At 47.5% G+C, this 23,819-nt stretch overlaps 1 protein-coding gene across 1 annotated transcript; it reads right to left on the bottom strand.

The window, feature by feature from the left end:
* Window positions 1-10,342: 10,342 nt before the first annotated feature.
* On the bottom strand, window positions 10,343-23,044 carry BDH1 (3-hydroxybutyrate dehydrogenase 1). Its single transcript, XM_003209100.4, has 6 exons — window positions 22,888-23,044; window positions 20,915-20,987; window positions 19,381-19,491; window positions 13,969-14,110; window positions 13,025-13,177; window positions 10,343-12,192 (listed from the first exon to the last, which is right to left on the bottom strand). Exons 1-6 carry the CDS (start codon window positions 22,968-22,970, stop codon window positions 11,723-11,725), a joined length of 1,032 nt encoding a protein of 343 aa, XP_003209148.1. The 5' UTR covers window positions 22,971-23,044; the 3' UTR covers window positions 10,343-11,722.
* Window positions 23,045-23,819: the final 775 nt, after the last annotated feature.

Consider the following 23,819-nt stretch of genomic DNA (forward strand, 5'->3'; position numbering starts at 1 on the left):
TGCTGCTGCCTGCTGGAGGTGTAGTGCTCTGTGTCACGCTGCCAGCTGAAAAGCCTTTTGCTGCTGTCACTGAGCGTTACAAGGAAGCTCAGTGAGATGTGGAAATGCCTTTGCAATTCAGAAATGCAGCGCTGTGCCTAAAAAGCACATCCTGACAGAGGGCATTCATCTGCAGAAAGGGGATTGAACCAAACTGGGGCCGTGTGTGTTTTCACCCACAGAGTACCAGGGCTGATCTACCACAGCAGAGGTGAGAGCAGGAGCAGTCCTTTTGCTTTCTGGTACCCCAGCAACCATGATGTGAGGCTGTTACAGAGCAGTGCTGAATAGTAACTAGAAATGCAGCACCTCTGCTCTGTCAGACTGCTGCCAGAACACCTAGCTCAAATCAGTGCAACACAGCTCTGGTCTGCAGCGTACACGAGAAGGCATGAGGTAGGAATGCAGCTCTGATTTGAATCATTAAAAGCTTCCTGATTTACTTCCTACTGGAAACGAGCTGAAGATGAGGACCTCAGGAACGCAGGCAGCTTTCCTCCCAGCTGACTTTTAAAAAGACCAAATAGGACCACACCAGTTCACAGTGAATAAAGTGTTATATTGGCACCTTTGGAAGTCCACGAGTTCATCGGCTCTGAAGAGCAGTGCTACTGGGGAGCACCGAGGGGCTGTATGAAGGCAGATGGAGACCCAGGCCAAGAGGCTGCCATTTGTACCGCATTGCCTGCAAGCAGGCGGATGGAGCCAGCCCTTCCAGATGTGGTTTCACAGTGCAGACCAGTTTAGCTTCATTTTTCTCTCATGCCAAAACACTATTCCTATTCCTCCAACATAGCCTTTCTCATGGAAAATGTCTTTATGGAACCCACAGTAAGGGCTTTTTTTTCTGCCTGATCTGAATTGCCAAGGCCTATCATATATGTCTTTGGTAAAGGAATAAGGTTGGCAAAAGGTCACACACAAAAGTGTATGGATGTTATTCATACTGAAATCTCTGTGATGCTGTAGCTGTGCGTATTTGGGCAGAGAAACCAACACACTCCAGGTAGTGATAGAAAGGAGCAGTGAACTGTGCTACTTCAGAAGTTTCACAAAAATAATTTCTTCCTGGAAAGTTGGATCGCAATCCAGGATGAGGTTTGCGCAGTACCTACAAAGGAAAGCTTTCTGCTGGGCTACTAATCAATAACTTTATTTGTGCAAGTTTTACCTAAGCAAATCCAGCTGTGCTGCCTGCAGAACTCCGTGCGATGCCCTGAGAATCCTGCAGTGCTGGTGGCTGGGCAGAGTGCTGGGGCACAGCTGGCCATGGCTGCTCTCCAGCACACGGGGCTCCTCACTGGGTAGGGGCAGACTGGTGTCAGCAGGGAACTGGGGCCTGGCACAGCAAGTGGAGGCAGTAACTCCTGTCGTCAGGAAGGAGCTAGAATTAGGTAGAAAGAAAGAAGCTTTGTGTGGGCGGTGAGAGGAAAAAGGGCAGAATAAGGAGACAAGGATAAGAATCTGCAAATCATGCAAAACCAGTTCTGTGTCAGGGAGTGATTAACTCACTCTTTTTCTAAACGTGGAGTCATGGTGCTGATCCAGAAACATCCCATCTGACATCGGATGGGTCTTGGCATCCTGAGGGGATTTTGCTTTGGATTTTCAGTGTTTTTTTATGCATAGCTCTGTCATTGCAGGTGGATGGATTGAAAGTTACCTCCACTGCCCGTCCCAATCTGTTGGAAAAGGCACAGACCTGGTGAGAGCCAGTGCCTGGCAAAGCAGCTCAGGACAGATCTGGTCACAGACATCAGCCTCCTCAGACCAGCATAGCAAGGAAGAGGCAGCTTTTGGCTTTCCAGACCTCTGCAGGACTCAGCTAAAAACAGAGTTCAGAGGACCTCACACTTTGTCCTGTGAGCAGCAGTCAAAAGCTTTGATGTACACTTTCACATGTGAGAGAGGGCATAACCACCCTGCATTCAGTGAAGCCAAGGATATGCAAAGTCTGCTGCTGGGAGAAGAAAGTTGTTCCAAAGCAGAGAAGACAGGCAGTTATTATTCTGTCTATACAGGACTAATTAAATAACCCCATGTCTGCAAACCGTAACTTGAAAATGTTCCCTGTCACAAAATGTGCCAGCCCATAGCTACACAAAATAGAGAAAACCTATTATGAGTGACTAAAACCATTGGAAACTGTGGAAATATTGCCTCAGGCTGCAAGGTCCTTTCCTGTGGAAAGAAAATTTTGCAGTTGTCTATTAATACTGTTCATGGCTAAGAATGAGTGCTCAAGCGCTCTGGGTTTCATCAAAGGGGTTTTCATATAGGCTGTTCTGAAGTGAATACAAAAGGAGAAAATTTCCTTCCTCATTATTCTGATGTTTTCCTACCTCCCCCTCCTCTCCCACCTTGTGCATCAGGAACTGGGGAGAGTGAGAACCTAAAGAGCAGAACATCAGTGTGCAGGGACAAGCAGCCATGTGGCATGGAGGACCATCACTGGATTCTCTAGGTAAAGACAGATTTCTGGACTAAGAAACATAAGGAGGTGCTATGAGAACACTGGTTCCATGCAGAAACAGCCCAGGCTACACCCTACTGCTAATGGAAGGAGTTACATGCAATGGCTGCCTGAGACAGCAGGCCCTCATCTGGGGGCTGCACAAACAGCCTCCTTCAAAACAAGGCAAGGGCGCTTTTGTCTTCCTGTTCAGAGCTGGCTGGGTTGGGTAACCCAAGCAATGAAGGCCACCTCCACATCCTCAAGGATGCAGTGAGGGTGCTGTGCTCAGGGTGCAGGAACACCTGGTCTGCATGTGCTGGCTGTGGGGAGCTCTGTCCTTTGGAATGCACCAAAGCCCCATGCTCAGAGTGAGTCATTTATGACTGCAAAGTCCCAGACAAAACAGATGAGCTCAGCAGGCAGAGGGCAGGCCCACGAACATCTGTTTGTAGCCATCCCACGTGTTAAAATGGCACTGCTGTGCTCTGGCATCTTAATGGTTTGGTATTAGGACAAAGCCACACAGCAAGCAGTTAAACAGTTTTCTTATCTCACGGAGCAATTAAATGTATCTGTGGCTCCTGCTGTGTACATTGTAAGGGTAGTTAGGGAAAACATACTTGAAATAAAGAGCCTTGCCAGTTTAAATTTGAGATATTATTAGTGTTTAACCGAGAGGGAAGCGCTGGCCTTCTGCACCTTATGCATCCCACTGGAGCTGCACATGACCCCATCCTTGGCTTCCCACCCAGCTGAGCCACGGCCATAGCCAAGCCCTGAGGCACCGGGTGCTGCCGGCCCTTGGCTAAACAGCACTGCCCAGAGCAGCTGCCCTGTCTGAGGTCTGCCAGGCACAGCTCTGCTCACCCCCACTGCTACCAGGCCCCTCAGTGGCCGTTTGGGTTTGATCAGCAAAAATGACTTTTTACTGCACCCAAACTAAACCTGCTCCTTGAAGCTACTGAGAGGGCAGCCGTGATCAAAGGCGAACGGGGATGCTGCTGGTGGAAACAGCTAGCAGTGGTGTGCAGACACGGGGATGGCGTAGACTGGGGTGAAGATGAAGAAGACACCGTGGCACCTCCTGTGGTCCATTGTTCAGGACTTCAAAGGGCCGGAGATCTGCAGCAGTGCTACTAGCTGCTATCTTCCAGCAGCAGCGATTATGGGCTGAATGAGGCTCAGAGACAGTGACTGCAAAGGGCTAGGAAAGCTGCTCCTTTTTGGTTCATTTCCCTGATTGCCTGTGTTTCCATTATATCCGCCCCTCCAGTCTTCTAATCCTCCGAGCTGATCTATCGCCATGAATATTCACAGTCTATGGCACACTTATTACTGCTGCCTGGATGTCCCGAAGCTGCTATCAATCATGCCTTAATCTTGCATGCAGCTCCCGGGACTTCATCTAAAATGCAGATGGGAAACATGGAAAATGTAAAGAACCAGGAGAAGAAAAAGTTAGTCAGTAAATGCTGAAGTAGGGGTTCCTGGTTCAGTTTCCTATTGATTTTCACATTACTGATACTGGAGTAGCAACTGATCTGGCAGCATTTGCTGAAAGGCTGCACCTCTAGCATTGTCCCATCCCTTGCACAGGAGCTGTTCCGTCCCCCAGCCATCGTCACATCACAGCCCTGCTCTCCCTGCACTGCTTCCGTGCCCTTTCCCAGAGACAGCAGCACGGTGGGGCCGGGCTGGTTGTTGTACAGCAGATGTTGCCCTGCAAACATGAATCCTCATTGCTGCTGGACTGCTTAAAATTGGAGGGGGAGTTTGGTGCAGGTGGGAGGACTGAGCAGGAACAGAAGAATGTGCAGCTGGCTTTTGGGTACAAATCATTGTACATACAGTGACTTGCTTTCCTATTTTGAGGGCAAGCTGACCTTTAACTGCTGCTTGTTCAATACTGTGTTAGTACAGCTCAGTGGCTGCGCCGTGCGCCTCATGAGCCACTCAGCGATGCTGGGGCGTGCCGTAAGGGTGGCTGGTGGCACACAGATGCGGGAATTTGCCGATGTATAGAGTGCAAGCAGGCAACGTGGCACTCCCAGGCTGCCAGGGCAGGTCTGCTCTGCTGTTCAGCTCCCGCACACACTGAGCTGCTCCTGTCCCTGCGTGCCGCCCCGCTCGTGGGACCAGCAGCGTGACAAAAGCCATCCTCAGACAGGAGGGGAGGGCTGAGTCGCACCAAACAGCCCCGGTGCTCAGCGCAGGCTGCGAGAACCGGAGGGTGTTCCCTGAAGCAGGGACATTAATCACCGCTGTTTTACACATCACTTTGTTCGCATTTCTTCTTCTACATAAAAAGGCTAAGAAGCCTTTTGTCATCAAATGACGGGGAGGAACAATAGCTTCGCTCGCTCCGTCCCCGCCCCGCAGAGGCTGAATCACCACCGCAAGGCACATCATCCCCGGCCCGCAGCTCAGCTCCTGCATCCCGGTGACTCACTGAGGAGCGGAGATGGGAGCGGAAGCGGCCGCCACAGCCCCCCCGAAGCAGCCGTGAACTGAGTGCTGATCTGCGGCGGGCGTCGGTGGGGCAGGGGCGGCGAGGGACGGTGGGGCTGAGGATGATGCACAGCCGTGAGTGGAGCTGTGCGGGACACAGGGGGCACAGGCAGCCCCTGACTGGCAGCTCTGGGCATTCAGTGCTAATGTTGGGCCGAAGAGCCTCATCTCAGGGCTTGGATGTCGCCTTAGCCCCCTTTGCCAGCCCAGCTTTGCAGTTAGCAGGGGGCTCCCGTGCCCAAGACACCGCGGGAGCCGTGTGAGCACCCGGTCATCCCGGGGCTTTGGCTCTGCCCGGCTTCTCTCCAGCACAGGGCGGTGGTGGGAAGGCAGCCGGTGCCGCGGGCTGCTCTGCTGTAAATGAAGCAGTGCAAGAGAAGGTCAGAGCATTAGCTCATCGCTAACAGAAAAGTTCAGGCAATTAAGCTTTAAGACACATTGGAGGGTACTGGCAGTGATTACAAATGTCAGAAAAACATTTTATGGCAATAAATAACAAATGAACACAGACTTTTACCAGGCTCTTGAAGCCTGGAGGAAAACAAGGTCTTTTATTATATTTTTCTTAGGAACTTTCCCTCTTCAAAGGCAGTCAGCAAATGCTAGCCATTGTAGGAAGGAGACTGTCTTACTCCACCATCTCCGAATAGTCAATTCCATCCCCTTAGAGAACAGGCTTGCTCAGAGATCTTACAAACAGACCAGCAAGTGAGCAGGAACGGCAAGCTGCTGCTGCCCAAAGGGCGGTGTGGGCATTACAGAAGTGCTGGGCTGCGGGTGGTTGGAGCTTAGCAGAGCTGGCTGTAAAGCTTCACCTCGAAGTATTGCGTGCTGCCGCAGGACAAACTTCCATAGCTATTTCCAAGCTAGTTTTGAAGCTAGAAAAATGAAATAGAACATTTAATGCAACTGACAGCCCCAGTTCCCATCTGCTGCCCACATCTGGCAATGTGAAGTTTCAGTTCACCAAAAGCTGGGAATGGCCACAGGGAAGGCAGCATGAGCCTGAGGTGGGCAGAGCCTGAGCCCAGGTGTGCTACAGCCACCAGCCTGCCCCTCGCCTCCCATCTCTTGCGGAGACTCCAGAGGAGCCCTCTGTGCACCCATTCCCAGAAGTGAGGGCAAGGCTCCCAGGAGAGATGACAAAGTGCCACAGGCTGATGGACTCCAGCGAGTGTGAGTCCACCCCAGTGGTGCAGTGCTGATGGCCCCAGCCATGGCAGCATCCCCAGCCGTGGCACTACTGGAAACTGAAAGCTGCCTCTCCCCAAGTGCAGCGCAGGCCCTGCCATGGAGTGAGATTGCTGGAGGTGTGAGAGCAAGCAAGGCCAGCTCTGCACCCCACTGCCTGTGAGGGAGAGTGGCATCTCCCTGTGCCCCGTGTATGGGTCCCGGCGAGCCCAGCCCTCCCCCAGCCACCTTGGGGCCTCTTTTCCCCAGAAAGGGGAAAGGACTCCCGCTCCCTCCCTTGATTTGAGGGCTGCTCAGGACACAGCCAGGCTGCTCCCAGCTGCTGCAGCCCACTCCATGGTGAGGGAAGACTGACACTCCTGGTCACTGCCCCAGCCCAGAGGTTGCAGCTCCAAGGAGAGGAAAGCCATCAGCCTCCTGGACTCATATGGACAAGGAGCTGCTGGCACTGCCAGCCAGGCCTGTCACCAACTGGGGAAGGCAGAATCACATACTGGGATGTGATTCGGCTGAAAGTCTGCTCTTATCCAACTGCAGCCTTCCTTCACAGAAATCCCCCAGGACGGCTGAAGTCTCTTCAGGAATGCTGCTATCTGCACCCCCATCTCTGCCCACTGCTGCAGCACTGCATGGGCTCTTGTGAGCTCTCCCATTGCATCTCAGATCAAAGCTGGCCAGCCCAAGGCACTGCTAGAGTGGTTTTAAAGAGTTGCAGCTCAGTCCTAAATAAATCCCATCTGCTTTCATCCTCACTGCAGTTTAACAGACATTTACAGGCCCCTGGGTAGTGCCTCATAGATTCCCTTTCTCTCTGCTGAATCAAATGGGGACGAATCCCATTGAAAAACCCATTTCAAAGACATCAGCATCTCTTCTGCCCCATCTGCGTGGGCTGGGAGCAGTGAGGGTGGTGCAGTGCTGGGGCTGCACTCTCCAGGAGCACATGGCTGTGCGCTCATACAGCCTGCAGCATTGGGTTCCCAGTCCTCACTGAGCTCCTGCTACAACAAACCTGCTGTTTCCTGTGCTAGCGATGTGCAGACCTGGTGTGCTGGTTCAGCTGTGCTTGCTGGCGGCATTCAGACTCCTAAGGCCTGAAAAACTGGCTGCAGGTCTCTGTGGTAACACGTTATCTCACAAGATTTATGGCCCACCCTGCTCCAGGTGAAGTCAGAAATAGCACTGCAGTGATCCCTCCTGATATTGCCACATTTCTACACTGCTACTCACTGCTAGACACATACTGCTAAGGGAGAAATGATGATAGGAACATTTATACTTCCACCCAGAGAACTCTCTGGGGGCTGTGCTGGTTCATGGGGCAATGACAGCAGTGTCCTGCTATTCCCAACTCGTAGTTCTGGCTGGAGAATAAGATTAGGTTGTGTTCAGGGAGGAGTACCTGGGTTAGCCCAGGGATGGAATTAGGGCTTTTTTCCTTCTATTTCCACTTTTCCATTAGTAAAGGTGTGACAGAGGAAGTGAGGGGAGCAAACACCCTGGAAACCAGCACGATGGAGTTGGTCAGAAATGCAGTCCCTGCACTCCTGGGATGGCTGCAGTGGAACCACAGCTCCCAGGGTGCAGTTTCTTGGCACCATCTGAGCTCAGCCAGGCTGTGGGTGAGGTGACCTGCATGTCCCGTAGCTGTGAAACAGGGCCAGTCCCGCCTCAGGAGAGCACTGCTTCTCCAGAACTGAGGTGGTGGGTGATGACAGCTCTGCTAAGCTCTTCTGCTAAAGATTACACACATCACACCAGGAATTACACAACCTTGTGCTAGAGGAGGAAGGAGAGAGAAAAACTCGGTGAGCCTGCTGTCAGGGCAGCTGTATGGCACGTACCAGTCTGATCTCTCTTCCAGATCATTATGTATACCCAATGGTAGGGCTCCATAGGCACAGAGACTCATTTGTGATCAGAGACAGACACTGACAAAGAGTCATCTTCAAACAAGCACATAAACAGCAAACAAAACACTCTGTTAGCAAACATGATTTCAAAATAACAGCCTACATCTTACCCAGCTTCCTGCCCCCTCCGCTTCCTGCAGGCTGCCCCGAGCTGCTGTCTGGGTGCAGGAACTTGGTCTGAATTTTTCCTGGCTCTCCTCAAGTCCTGGGACCCCTCCAAGGCACAATGGGAGGCAGTAGTCCTCCACCTGCCTCTCACCTGTTGTGCAGGAGCTGCCGAACGCACTGTGCCACTGCACATCTCTCAGTGTGGCTGTGGGTGACACCAGTGCTCCGTCCCCTGGGAGGTGCTCCTGGGGAGCTGCTGTTGGGTCTTTCATGAATTATACATATGATCTCCTCCTGGTTTCTTGGGACCAAGCTGGAAGCTGCTCATTTTTCAGAGCCACAGACCCTGAAGTGCCAGCAGCTGCATATCTGCTCTGCAGCAAGGTCTCTGCTTCAGTCAAATCTCAGTACAGAATTTGTGGCTCAGCAGCCGATCCATTTGCATGTTTAATTCAGTAACTATTTCATTCTTACGCTCAATTCACTTGGGGCAGGCATCCTGTGCTCAGCTATGTAACGCTGCCAGGACTGCATCGGCCCCTTTCACTTTCTGTTTCCAGAGCAGCGAGTCTCAGACAAACCCACAGGGACAGCAGTCAGATTCCTGGCCACGAGATAATTTGCTGTTTTATCGGCAAATCCCTGCAACCAGCGGTCACTGAATGCTTGTCTCAAACACCACGCTTACCGCCCTCAACACAAGGAACAACAAGATCTTAAGTGGTTAGGGCTTCAAGATTTCCTCACTAAGACTTAGAACAAGATGTAACAGCTGTAGTTAAAATTACCCCATCTCTGCTGCCTCCCACCACACCAGAGAAGTTATTTTTAGGTTATTAGAGTCTTACCACGGAAAGCACTGGTGACAATCTGCTCATCTCCCAGGGAGCTGAGGCAGATCTCAGCCATGTGGCTGCACGGAGAGCAGTGCTGCAAGCTGGCCAGTGGCTTTCTGACAGCCTCTGCTCCATGCACTGAGCAGCGAACCACTCTTCTCCCATTTGATTAGTTATGCAAAGAAAAAGCAGCAGATTCCCCATAACTCAAGGAAAAAGGAAGAGGAGGGATGTATTCCTCAGCAGCACTGTGGTCTCAGCCCAGCCTGCTCTGAAGGTCCTCCTACTTTTGGATTAAATTGGACACACACTTGTTTCTCCAGCACTGTTTGTTTTACTTTCAAATAAATTTGGTGGGCTGAAGCTACTCCAGGAGTCCCAGCGGCACCATACAGGCTGGACCCAGTGTGCACTAAGTTGCAAGGATAGTCAAGCAAAGCTGAAGATTAGCCTTTAATGCGATTCTCAGGGCAAACCCTTAAACTGTGGGATTGCCAGGATTCCAGCAGGAAAACTAACAAGCCTGCTGCCCTCATGGCCATCAATCAAACTCTCCCAGTGTCAGAGAAAGTCACAAAGAAACCTAGAAATGGCCCAGACACAGAGGAGCATCCTGGCCATTGCCTCCCACATATTTGGCAGCACAGTCCTCCGTAAACCATACTGCAGTGCAGCCACTGTTATCCAGATGTTCTGCTCTGCCTTGTAAATTAGTGCCTGCTGAGTCTCTTGTGGTTTATCTTACATTCTGTCCCAGAGAGAAGGCCACGTATTGGAAAATGTGGCAATGCTCCTCCCTGTGGCACCAGACGCAGCTACCACATCCACGTCACTTCAGGACTCGGGGGATCACAAAGGCCTGGAAGCTGGCTTGTCACACCCAGGGTTTCATTTTAGGTTTGCCGGGGTCCTGCTGCACGCTGCCCTGCTGAATCACTGCCGTCCCCCTCCTCCCCTCTTCATAGCTCAGTGTCTCTTCCCACTCCGTGGGAATAATCCATAATAATCCTTTGTAATCCGTGGGAGCCTGGTACAGATGCAGGCTTAGGAGCTGTGAACATATGGAGTCCAGGGGTTAGACATATTTGTCATGAGAAGCAGGGGGAGACGTCTGGTACTCGTACTGAAACCTTGCACAAACGTGGATGTGTAAGACTCCAGGCTGCAAATAAGCCTCTGAATGAATTGTGCATGTGTAACAACAGATGTCCAAATTAAACAAACAAACAAAAGAACTGAAGTACATAAGCTTTTCGCTTTAAAGATCAAAAAATAGAGAGGGAGCCTGAGAATTTTGTTACCATCCATGTACACGTTTATTAAGCCAAAGGAGTTCAATCATGTCATGGTATGTCACTAGAGCACACAAGATCCCTTCTCTTCAACTTGCTAACACCAGTTATTATAATTACTTTGTTTTTTGCCTTTTGAGCTTAAACAAATTAACTCTTTCAACACTTCCCCGTGAAAGGCTCTTTTGTGGCTTTTTCTTTCTCCTATCCTTTCCTTTCAGTACAAAACAAATGTTTCACAGATATGTAAACATAACCATCACGGAAATGAAACTGCTCTAAAAGTTTTCTTATGTTATGGACGTTTTGTTAGATTTATATCCTGTTAGAGGTACTTAAGCTTGGTGAATCCTTCAATGGAAGTTCTTATGACCAGCACTTGCACTGCGGTGGTGCCTACAGACCCTGAAGAGGGTTAAGGCCTTTCTGTGCAAGGTGCTGCACAAATACTTTGCTGTAACACACTGAGGTCTCTGGCAAAAATGGCGTTCACTGATGCTACCATAACCCTCTCTGCTTCCCTCTGATCAACGGTGACCCTCTCGAATTACAGGAGGTGGAGTGAAACTCTACTCCAAATGAAGTCTGGAGTTGATGTTCAACTACTGTTGAAGAGAAGAGAAATGTTACAATGGGCCAATCCTGATGACTGCAGTCCTGCCACTAAAGCTTCTCACGCTCATGGGAATGCTTGTATGATTAAGAAACTCCTGTGGGTGAGGCCTGCCAGACTGAGTCCCTCAATCACTGAACTCCCTCCTTGGCAAGAAAGCACGCAAAAAAAAGCAGTCTGGTTCCTTTCTCTAGTAATTATTGGTATAATTCTAAGAGAAAAAGGGAAATGGTCAGTTGCTTGGTTGCAACACTGTGTTTTGAGTTCTGATCCCCAAATTAAAGAAGCCTCTGCTTTGCTTTGGGCTACTGTGATCAGGCCTGAAAAAGCCTGTTGGACACTCACAGTCATCAGGAGGCAGTGGTTTGCCACTACAGCATGGAGTGCCTCTGCTATACGGTGTGAAGGCTGCGTCTTAAGCAGGAATTCTGAAGATTGTGGATGATCAACAGAAGAAATTATTTTGATACCATTTCAGAGCAATTGCAATTTAAATAATGATTTTATCTCAGGATTTGAGGTGAAAATAAAAAGATCACATGAAATAAATAGCAAAGAAACAATGTCCCTGCGAACATAATACATTCCTGCCTACGAAGCACCCCTTGCAAGTTATTGCCCTTTAGGTTATGTCAGATGTTCAAATGAACCCTTTAGAGCTACAGTACTCTGAAATGAGGTTAGAAAAATTTAAAAAATGGGAATTGTGTACAATGCTCTCCTTAAAACAAAATGCTCCCCCCGGGGTAGCCTGAGAGTGTCAGGCCTCAATAGACATAGAGCCGATCTGAAATGGCTGCAGGCATGTGGGTCATGATCTGCATGCGCAGCCACCAGTAGTAATCCATGGGGTGGTAGCGAGTGTAGGGGGCCGTGGAGGTGAGCGCGTGGGCGACGCTTTCAATGACAGGTGAGGTGTCTGTCGAGCCGCTGTTGCAGTACGTCTCCATCTTGCTGACCTGCTCATCAAAGTACTTTCTGCCATAGTCTTTGCGCACGATCTCGGGGAGCTCGTCCCACATTTTATCGGCTATGGCTTTGATTCGCTCGGGGCTGTACAGGTTGGTGGCAGCTATGAAGTTGCCAGGCTCCACGATGCTGACCATCACCCCCTGGGGCTGCATTTCGTACCGCAGGCAGTCGGAGAAGGCTTCCACACCAAACTTGGTGATGCAGTATGGTGACCGGGCAGGACTGCCCATCCGACCCATCATGCTACTGATGTTCACTACACGACCTAGGCAGAGGCCAGGGAAAGCACAGCTGAGCTGACAAGTGTAGAGCAGATCCCTGACATACACCACCCACCGGATTCATGAAAGTGCATCCAGTTCACTCTGCATATCGCTAAGAGCTGCCTGACAGACCTGCTGCTGAGCTCTGTCTGAGCTGTGTCTGAGCACTGCTGTCCTATATAGCTGCCTTCAGGCAGGAAAACAAGCCCACTGCGGGGTGCTCCCTTTACATGCGGGCATACGCACATGGCGATGCAGAAAGCACAGAGCTATGGGGAACACAGAAGAGGCTGGACAGAACCTGCATAGTGGGAAATAGGATTGCTCAGCAGCAATCAGAACTGAGCTCAGACAAGAGGAAGCAGCATCAAAGCAAACCTCTGTCACCAAGACTAAGCTTGGTTATTTGCAAGGCTAAGGCACAATATTCAGGAGCTCAATGGTGCCTTATACTGCCTGCCTCCAAAAGTTATTGCTCCTGTACCACAACTGGGAAAAGCACTGTAAGTCCAATGCTTCTTTTCCTACATGACAGCTGAATTGTGGCTTCAGAAATAGAGCTGGGCACCCTCTCCTCACCAGAAGCCACCCATTTTGGTAGTGGAGAGTGCTAGGAGGCTGCGGATGTTGGAGCCTAATCAGAGGCTGCACACCACAGCACTGTCAGTGCTCTATGCTGAGTTGCACTAAAAAGAGGTTTGACCACAAAGACAGCCACATTCCCATGATGGAAGAAATGCTCCCTGGGCCACATATAGCCCAGGTGTCCAAGCAAGACATGGGGCAAAGGAGAGATCCATTTCACAGAATGCAAGTCAGAAGGAGATCACTCACCCTTTGACCTCCGGATAAGTGGGAGGAAAGCCTTGGTGGTTCGCACGGTCCCCCACAGATTCACTTCAGCTACTTCCATGTAGGTGTCCATGCTGGTGAACTCTACCTCCCCAAACGTGGAGATGCCAGCATTGTTAACCAGCCCCCAGAGCCCTAGAAGACAAATCAAACATAAATCTTCTCCTCTCTGAGACAAATGAGATCAGCTTGGGAAAACCTTTGCTAACAGATTATTGAACCATTTAACAGAGCACTTATGACCTGTAATGATGAAGCCAGACAGAAAAGAATGAGACTTAAGTCTTCTGAGCAAATAAAACCACGATCAGGATCAGTCAGAAAGTATTGAGGAAAATGTAGCTTGACAAAGGGTGGAATGGTTTCAGGAATGCATAAGCAACTGGGATTTTCAACTACTGGAGCAAAATTTGCTCATCAGAGTGAAAGACAGGTGCAGCTACCCCTTGAACCTTGACATTCATGGTAACATCTACAATAGCATTAACAATAGCCAGCTTCATGAGAAATCCTTTGAATAACCTCTCTGCTTCCTTTGCCAATTTTTGAACATTGGCCAGGATTTATGCCATAATGGGAGTCACAAGAAATCTCAGGTCACAAGAATAAAGCGTTAATCCCAGGGTCTTGAAACAGCACCCCAATTTCTGCTAATGTCCCCTATAGCAGCTGGTTGAGAAAAAGCAGAGTGGTTTTTTTCTTTTGTTTTCTGGAGATGTCGTCTTATGGTGCAAGTGGGAAGCTGCATTCTGATACGGCACATTTAAAAAGATCATTTGCTCCACGCTGCTGCTCCTCAAAGCTTTTTGCCCTCCAATCACAAGCACAGCTCCTGAAGCATGCCCTGAAAATGCTCTCAGAGCCCAGCTGAGGGAGCTCTTGTCACTTATCTGCGTACGACCTTACAGCCCGCTGAATGCACGCACCTTTCTCTGGGTCCTCCAGGCTGCTATTCACATGCTCCACTGCTCGGTCCACCTCTTTGCTGTCACAGACGTTGAGCTGCACAGTTCTCATTCGGTCACTGTTCATGTTGTCCAGCTCCTTGGAGCCACCCTCTCCCTTATTCTAGAGGGGAAGAAAGAGCTGGTCTGAATTTGGCCAAAGAGTTGCGTAGAAGATTAAACACACACCAACCATCAAATCAAGCAAAAGAGAGTATGCAGGGCAGACAGCATTATCAGGACAGTCCTGCAGTTCAAAGAGAAAGGAGCCGAACAGGGATGTTTCTGCAGAAGAACACCATTCCCTGAGCCATCTGGCCATCAGCTCTGCCACTGAGTCAGCTGGTACCAACTGCTTCGACCCTGGGAAGCAGGCAGAGCTGGATCTGCCCCAGCAACGTAACTCCTGCCCAGCACAAGTTCCTGAGATCAAGCTATGATCCACCACAGCAATGTGAACGTGGTACCACTGCCACTTTTGCCTGCATATGATCCACAACAAATAGCGGGGCAGTGGTGTGGTACAAAACAGCTGGTGAGTGGCTGCACACATACACTGCATGTGTTTCTCAATCACACTGCCTGCCAGCTCCGGGAGCAACAATCCTATAAGAGGGACTGCCTGCCTACTGCTCTCTCCCTTCAGCTGATCTGTACACCCATCTCCTGCTGCCTGGAGACATATCTGCTGCCTCCAATGGACTCCTACAGAGTACAGTCACCAAACGTCTGGCCAATCTGCCTGCTAGTAATACCCCAGGAGTCTTCTCCAGCATCTTACTCTCTTCTCTCTCCACAAGTTATTTCTCACTCCCGCTTCCCATCCCCACTCTTTTTTTCCTCATCTCAGAGCAATAGACCCCCCAGCTTACACATATATATCTGCTCATAGTCCAGCCATGCAACTGCAGCCAACCCCTCAGATACCTTTCACATGAGCAAGCAACAGGGCTGCCATGCCCTAGGTGTGCTACTTCAGTGGTCCTGCAACCGAGTTTTGCTATGGTGCTACAAGGACACAGACAGAGAATATTAATAGGAGTTCATAACTATTCCTGAGTTGCTTTCATGATTATGAGCTACTGGACTGTAGCTAGCTGGCCATGCTGGGGTACTTTTGTACAGGAGACTGATTATCTGGATCTGAAAATAAACACTTTTTGGAACTCCTCTGTCTTTACTGTAAGAAGTGCCCCATGTCCCTCAAAATCATCCCTCACTAGAAGCTTTTACTTCCCACTAACATGCTAGCCATGAAGCATGTTCCACAGAACAATCTGATGATTGCTTTCCTAGCTGAGCTCTCATTCCTTCAGGTAGCCCTGCTTACTTTGTTAGCATCAGTAGGTAAGCATCAGAGTGCTCTTCATTCCTCAGCTTTTACAAGGCAGAAGTGTAGATGAGGCCACAAGGGTGCCCATAGATTGCTCTCAGTGCCACCTTATCTTTCAACACCACCTTCTCCTGGCCCCTCTTGCTGCTGTGCTTATCTGCCGTGCTCACACGCACTATCCTGAATTAATTAAGTGCCTGGTCTCTCCTGCATATTCTTCTCCACCCCCCCTTATTCCAAAGCAGACCGTTAATACTGTTTTGTGCTTTTCTTTAAGAGAAGGCATTTACTGCATTCACTTCATACGGAAGCATACTGCATACGGAATTGAGCCACTAAAAGTTCCATGCATAGTTTAATGTTTGGTTTTACGGTGACTGAAAATAGAGTTTTGTTCTGTTTCTTGCTCACTCAAACCCACTTTGGTGCTCAAGTCAGTGTGCATGGCAAAGCACTGAAAAGCATACCAAAGGCACATGTGGAATGCCAAGAGGGAGTTAAAAGCATGCAAGCCCCTTAGAATCAGCAGCTATATCTAAGAGACAATGGACAACAGCAAAGCCAGTGTGCTTCTTCCCCCTGTCCCATGTCTACGAAATCACCTCCCAGAGAAGAAAACCATGAGAGCACAAGGTGGAAAAGGCACATGGCTCAACATGTCAGAAATTCTGGCAAAAGATGTGCAGCAGTGAACTTGGTTCTTAAGCATTCAATTCTCCTTGCATAACCACAGCAGCCTCAGAGGCCTCACAAGCTTTACTGGGAGCTTCACAGCATCTTCTTCCTCCCTCACAGAGCTGTCTCAGCAAGCCAACATCCCTCCTGCCTCCCACCCGCATGCAGCTAGGTGCTTGTACAGGGACACCCTGGGATGGGATGCTGACTTGAGTGCTGAACTCTGGACACTAACCCAGGCACACAGGGTCTTTCTCTTGGTTCTTCAGGAAGGGAATGGGTGGTGTTTCATTCAGGTACCCTGTGATGCTGTCATGCATTCCTGGCACAGGACTCAACCCTCTGGCCCATAAGCAGCAGTGGAAGGACCTTCTCACGCTATGCCAAGAGGCCAGTGCATCTCTGCTATCAGCCCCAACTGATCAGCCCCACTGACCCCATGGCAAGAGGTCACAGCTCTGGCATCACTGTCTCATCTTCCTCTTTCCCTGGTCACTCTCTGGAGCCCACAGCTCCAGCTTGGATCTTTATCACTGCATCCTTGAAGTGGCATGTGGCTCTGAGCACTCCTTCTGAGCCCTCCAGTAACTCACATGCTGGGTTGACCACACAACCTCTGGCTGTCCACCCTCTGCAAGCCCCAACAGACCTGAGCACACAATGCAGAGCAAGCAGAGATCCCACAGCACTCCTGATAGTAGTGACAAACATCACATGTCCACTGGTAACAGATACTGATGGAAAAATACCTTCTTCATCTTGTGTCAGCTGGCTTCTCCAGCTATTAACCAAAGAGGAAAAACAAGACAGCTGCAGTGTGATTGTTCATTGAATCCACTGTCTTTTGGCAATGAAGAATCAATATAACTTTCAAACTAACATTTGTTAGTGAAAATAGTGAAACTAGTGAAATAGCACTGTTAGCACAGATGCACCCTTGGGCTGCCCTTAGTCATGACTTTAAAAACCCCTCAGATTTCCTTCAATAAAAAGTATAATCGGGTGCTCAGGATCTGCCCACTCTAGGAAATGCTCCTAACAAAGAGTCAGCACTGCACATATTTGGTATCTGCAAGGAGAGTGCATACCCTGGGGATGTGACAGTGCCCTGAGATGGAGTGTGTTCCTGATGTGCAGCTGTGCTCTGACAAGTAGTCATGTGAAAATAACACTGAAGTTTCATACTCATTTCCTCTCAGTCAGGGCAAGGTCAAATATATCCAGTTTACAGCAAAACACAATGCTTCTTATTTTCACCTTTATTTCTCTCTAGAGCCAAAATAAATGCTAGCATTGTTCTGCCCCTACAATCAGCACCACCAACAGTAACACTGATTTTATAGCATGTGGTTCTGCTCACAGTTTTGCTAATGAAACCTGTGACATAAACAGAAATCAGCTCAGTGTCTTGGAGTTTAGTTCTGCAGGGTTAAAAGCCTGTTGTTTTTTTTTTTTTTTCCCATAATGAATATTATCTGAAGACACATAGTACACCAATTTGCTGACTGTGCCATTCATAGCATTTTTCTGATGACAGCTGCTGTTACCAGTCTTGCCATGGTCACACAGACTTTGCAACATGGTATGTGAATCCAGCTAAAAAATCAACAGTCAATTACACAGGGATACAATAAAGATTTTTGCTAATTCTTGGAGAGGAAACAAATGTTGATCAAAGAGTTCTGGCAAGCTGCTTCATGCCAGCTTATGCTGAAATTGTCAGAGGCCAATATTTTCCACTAACGTGCTGTAGTGGAAATGCTAAGTCATGGCATGAAACAGTGATTGAGCACCTGGTGGGAAGGCAGGGCCAACCCAGGGGAGCTCAGGTGCACATAATGCACCTGAGAGACTGGAAGTGGTGGAGCCAGGATCCACCCCTTCTCAGACCTCATTTAAGGGTTGGCAGTGGAGGTGAGGGCACCTCAGTGAAGATCCCTGCCTACTGGAAGTCTTCCAATGGTAAGTAGTTTTTCTTCCTTTGTTTCTGTGTCTAGGCTGTTCTTTTTGGGCTTGCTCTAATTTGCTGTAGCCTAGGATTGTGCTACTCCATGACTATTGCTGTACTTTCCATCACACTATAGCATTACACATGCATTCAGCAGCACGCATACTGAAGACACCAAAATAAAAGGGAGGCTTCAGCAACAGTTAAACACGTGCTTGTGTTTTTTCTGGCAGCTCAGACTGAGGAAGTGAAATAAGGAAGTAAGCCTGTGGTTCTGAAGTCTTTGGCTACTGCCAATGTATAGGCAGGCTATTACTCTGAACAGTAGTTCTAAGTCTACAGTATTATCTTCTTCAATGTTTATTTCTAGTTAAAGCATGGTGAAAAAATCTGCAAAGAAGAACTTTTATTCTTTCTCTTCTCATTGTCTTTAGAAAAGTAGTAGTTCATAGCAGGTATCCTGTTCCTCTGTGAAGCCCGTAGAGGGAGCCAAAGTTTTTTTTTTTAAAAAAAAAAAACCTCAACTCAAAGCTGAGGCCACAAGAGACAAAGCAACCTAAACACATTTTTTCAAACTGTGGTAGAAAGTAATAATTTAAGCAAAATGTTGTGATAATGGCAAGACTAACAACAGAAAGAATATTGATAATACTTATAAAAGCACCTGATAAAGTCTCTTTAAATAATATAACTATTTAGGAGACATTCACAGTGATAAGTGAACTAAAAAGATTAGGATCAAAATAACTTATTCACCCCAGGATATCCTGAGAAGTAAGCTTGTTTCTGCTGGGAAATGACAATGCAGCTGAAAAAGAAGGAAAGCCTCTTGAGAGCAAGCTTTAGCTTTACTTATTCTTCATGACCAGGTAACTTGGATTGCTCTTGAAGAGCAAACTGAAGACTGCATTGCTGAGCATGTGTGTCCTGGTTCTGCCTCATATAGTCCTGCCACTACTGAAACTACTGCTTTCATAGTGACTTCAGTGTGCACTGTGGCATGGTTGTACTCATGAATGTGAAAGAAAATACTCATACCACAAACTATAAAACACTAGTGGTTTGTTGGATGTCATGACTAATCAAAATAAACTCTGCATAATAATGTATAAACTGAGTGCAGCTCCAAAGGTTCAAACTAAACCGATCCTCAAATCGCTTACAGATAAGCCTATAAACTCGGATCTGGGGTTTGAGTCAATTGTACTTGAAAAAGACCAGGATGTCCTAATTCAGATAGGACCATTTCCAAGCCCAATGAGCTCTTGTTATGGTCTAGACCAGGTAACTCTATGAAATTCAAGCACATGTGTCTTTTCTTTTGCACTACCAACAACTCTCCCTCTCCTTGGCAAGATGTTGTGGACATGAAAGACAGACTTTACTGTGTGTCTGTTCATATGCTTCAGATGAAGAATAAAGCTTTTGGTTTTCCTACCTTTTGCAGGCAGCCAGCATAGATAATGAAGCCTTTAGTATGTAGGTGCTTGGCCAAGGCAAATCCAAACCCAGAGTCACAGCCTGTTATAAGCACAGCTCTGCTGCCAATCTGCAAAACAGAACAAAACAGTGCACTAGAACTGAGTAATCAAAAACAGTGATTTGTGAGCACTGAACAAATAGTGTCCTTGGCTAGGAGCAACCTGTTCTAGGCACATTTTCTATGTTCATTGCCAGCTACTGCCACCCAGTGCCTCCTGAAGACAGGAAACTAAGGCTTCATACCAAAAATCACTCCAGTGAGGTAGGATCGCTGTCCTCCCAGCACTTCTGGCAACAGGCTTTCAAGGCAAAGAGACAGAGTAAACCAGCATTCTCTGGCAGTTCATATCCATTTTGGAAACTGTCTGGTTTATTTTCACATTTCAAAACATGTTTTTGCTTCAGTAGGAACTGTTTTATATTTTTCAGAGCAGGCAGGAATCCATTCTTCCCTATCTTGCAGCCTGCAGGGTGTGGGGAGTATAGTTTGACAGAAGAAGATGACAACAGGTTAATATTACTGACTGCTTGTGTATCTTTCTCCTTCCAGCACGTAAACCCTCTAGCACTGCATTTTAAAATCTAAGTAGGACCACAGAGCTTGTATAGTTGAAATTAAGATCAATCAGTGATTAGTCTTTTCTATTTAAATTACAGGTTTGAAAAATAAGTAGTACACTTCTTTCCTTCTCCAAATACCTTGATCTCACAAAGAGGCAGCAGTTAAGTTCTGTGTTAAGAACTGCACCATGTATCAACCATTTTAGCAACGCCAGGTGTGTACACAGCAAGGTGCTGCTGTGGGTGGGATTAGGTAATGACTGTTTGCAACTCATTCAGCTTATCTCCGTTAAAACTAGAAGCTTGGCTTTTCCCAAGATACAAGAGGACTGATGAGAGTTGCACTAGAAGCCTGACAACACGAGGGCCATATATGAAATCCTTTGAGGCTCTGTCCCAGACAAGATGTGCATGCTCTGGTACTGTCATAGAGCTGAGTTCTGTGCCACATTACAGTGCCAGGCAAAAGGAAAGAGGGTGTTCTGCACTGTTTTTTTCTTTTTTTCTGTTAAGTTAGTGCCTTCAAGGAAAAAGCTATTAAAGAAGAGGGTCAGTCTCCAGAGTGAGATGTGAGGACGCTCCAATTTATTTACATCACTTTATACAACTATACTCTGGAAAGAGTGCTTTATTAAGAATTTGTCATGCAAATTCCCTCCACTCTAAGGTGGAAGACTTCATCTGCTGAGTAAGTTCCAAAAATAGAAGGAAAAAAACCACCAGTCTGATTGTTTATTGCTATCCTTAGTAGCATGTACCATGTTACGTCAATGGAATCTCTCTGCTAGGAAAGAATGTGGAGTATGTTGAAGAGGTCTAGCTCAGAGTCGTTCTGGCAAATAGGAAAGAAGAATTTAGTCACCAGGCTCCAGAGAGTTTAAAGACTCAGCTCAGCAGAACTAGATCTTGGAAACTACAATAATACTCACCTGATCAACCTCACTTGCATAAGAGCGGCTGCCACATGAGGACAAGAGAGGGAAGCAAAACTTTTGCACGGGTCTGTTAAAGAAAAACAGCAACATGGAACAATCAAGCATGGAATATCCTGTCCATACCTTGGTGCTATGTATGGAAAAAATACATATGAAAAAGAATATTGTGTTGCCCTTATACATAATGTGGACTGTCATCTGAGAAGACAATCTCATCTACAGCTCTCCTTAGTCTGAACCTGTTTCCTACAGTAGGAAACACCTGTTTCTCCCAAGACTCTGATGCTATTTCTGTCTGCTGGATCTATATGGATATAAATGAGAATTCTAAAATAACTCCTGGTCTGAATGCACAGAATTGCCTCCACCTGCAAAATGAGCAGTACAGTGCTTTCATTTTCAACAGCAACGATGCTCTCATTCAGAGTTGCACAAAGCAGGGGTAGTGGAAGTTATACGTTCGTCTACTGAAAGCATGCCACTGTGGCATTGTCTCTGATGTCCATCCTAATGCTGATTTGCTTGGAATTATCTCACTGTTTTTACGCACAGCTCCACCCTTCTGTCATCTATGATACTCCTGCAGTGTGTGCCCACTAGATCCTTTTAGATCTCATATCCCCTCTTAGGAGCTGTTAAAACATCTTTGTTTTTGCATAATATGTACCACACAGATCTAAAGCTACTCTGCACAGTATGTTTGACTCTGAGGAATATACAGTGTGTTCAAAAATACTGATCAGAGCAAAGCAACAATGCCTTCCAGGGGAGAATCTGTTTGGAAAAGCTTTGTTACCAGTAGCATCTTATCTTAGGCCTTGCTGTAATCCAGTGAAGCTGGGTTTAGAGAATGCACCAGGCTAACTCTGGCCTTGCCTGCCACCTCTCTGGACTCTATCAGCTTTTTCACAGTTTGCTTTGAGCACTGCCATGGCCTGCTACCTTCTTGCTTTCCTCCAGATATACTGTATTTCAGCTGTTCTCTGGTTCCCCTGATAACATCTATCCTTCAACAGAGCCCCTCTTCGAGGCTGAATTGGCTTAATCACTCACAATTATCTCTGCTCAGACATCGCAGGCACTCCCAGGATGACCTATGCAACACTGAATTGCAATCTGCAGATGCTGGCCTCTGACTGCATCTTCAGAAAACAAGGCCAGAGAAAGATTCTAATAGAGCAGAAGTTTTGAACTAGGTGGAAAGGGAGCTGATCTACAGTCATATGATACAACAGATGTCTGTTGCTGATCAGTATAGGAAATCTCTAACAGATTAGCTATCTTTGCTCTTTACAACTCTGTCTCAAGAGCCAACCTTGATAGTGTGATGCCATTATCAACAGCAGTGGAATAACACTGAAGGTGTAAATTCTTGCTTAGCGGACCACTCTACAATCAGTGGCATGCACACTGTTGTGTGGGAACCCTGTTCTAAAGCCAGTGAAAGTACTGTTTGCTCTGGGTTTGGACTAGCAGGGTTCTCATCACAGATGGATACAAAGATTTGCTTTTGTTTTTGTTTTTTTCAGAGTTAGGAATTAGAATTAAATAATTTTCTGCCTATTTATGTTCCGAAAAAAAAGTAGCTTTGTTATTCAACCTATCTTTCTTTCTCACTAAAATTTTCATCAACTTTCCCATTTTACATGATTATCTCTTTATTAAAGTTACAGAAACATGTGATGGTTCCTTGCACTGCACCAAAGCCTAGTTGCTGATGTTCAGGAATACCCCAAAAGGTTGTGGAATATCCATCCTTGGAGACTTTCAAAAGCAACCTGGATGTGGTCCTGGGCAAGCAGCTCCTTCCTCTTCTTGAGCAGGAAGGTTGACCCTATGACCTCCAGAGGGTCCTCCCAACCTCAGCCATTCTGACTCTGTAAATAAACTGCCCCACTGAAATCAAGTACACCCCTGATGTGTGCTTTACTCAAGATCTCGCTTTTCTTCTCTACCGAGTTACTTACCTGGACTTGTTCCCTGGATTCTTGAAAGTCAGGGTTTTTACAGGGAGATTCAGGAGAGGACGGGACAGCTTGGTTGCCAACATGCTTCCAATCAACACACTCTGTCAACAGCAAGCCTGCTCTTCCTTAGCTCTGCAAGGCAAGATAGTGCCTCACCTTTAGTTGCTCAATTATTTTGTAAGTCATGCTGACGCTGTACATTTTAAAGACAAAATAAAGTCCAAAGGAACTCATCTTTCCCCCTTGCAGTTCCTCATGCTGAGATAAATGGCTCAACCTTCAGCCACCTCAACATGCTTTTAAACAAGGAAAAGACTATAGATGGGCTGACAAACAGGAAGTCGCTTAAAGAAATGTCCGTTTCTCTTTGTTTATTGCATCTTAGACTATTCTCTGAAACAACTGAAAACTGAGTTATTTACTCATGGAACTTATTATTTTGGGTACAATAGATGATGTAAAACAGATGCTGGAGGCACAGGTGACATTGTGCTACATGTTCCCGAAGCAGTGCCGCTCATACAGCCACGTGGTTAAAAATGCATTTCCTTGTAATGGAGCAGCTGTGATACTGGGCTGTGCACAGGAATCCCTGTGACCGGGGGAGAACATGGCTCAAGAGCAGGAATGAAACTCAGAAAGTCCATTGCATTCGTTTCTTTTTTGTTTAAAACTGATCCAGCACACGCACCCCAGCTTGGGGCATTGTCTCCCTCATCGTAGCTGAAAAATGGTGTCTAACTGTTAGGCTTTATGTATGTCTCTGGTGAATTCCGCAGTTTTAGGGCCTGCTGGAAACGGGCCTAAACTTGAAATTGCTATGAAAGAGCTGCTGTTGGCCGCAACTCAGCAAAGAAAGGTCTAGAAAGCGTGCATTAAAGACGCCTACGTCGCCCCACGTTCGGGAGGCACCGGGCGGCTCCGGGAACCCC

Source organism: Meleagris gallopavo, chromosome 11 (genome assembly GCF_000146605.3).
Source record: "Meleagris gallopavo isolate NT-WF06-2002-E0010 breed Aviagen turkey brand Nicholas breeding stock chromosome 11, Turkey_5.1, whole genome shotgun sequence".
Lineage (NCBI taxonomy): Eukaryota > Metazoa > Chordata > Aves > Galliformes > Phasianidae > Meleagris > Meleagris gallopavo.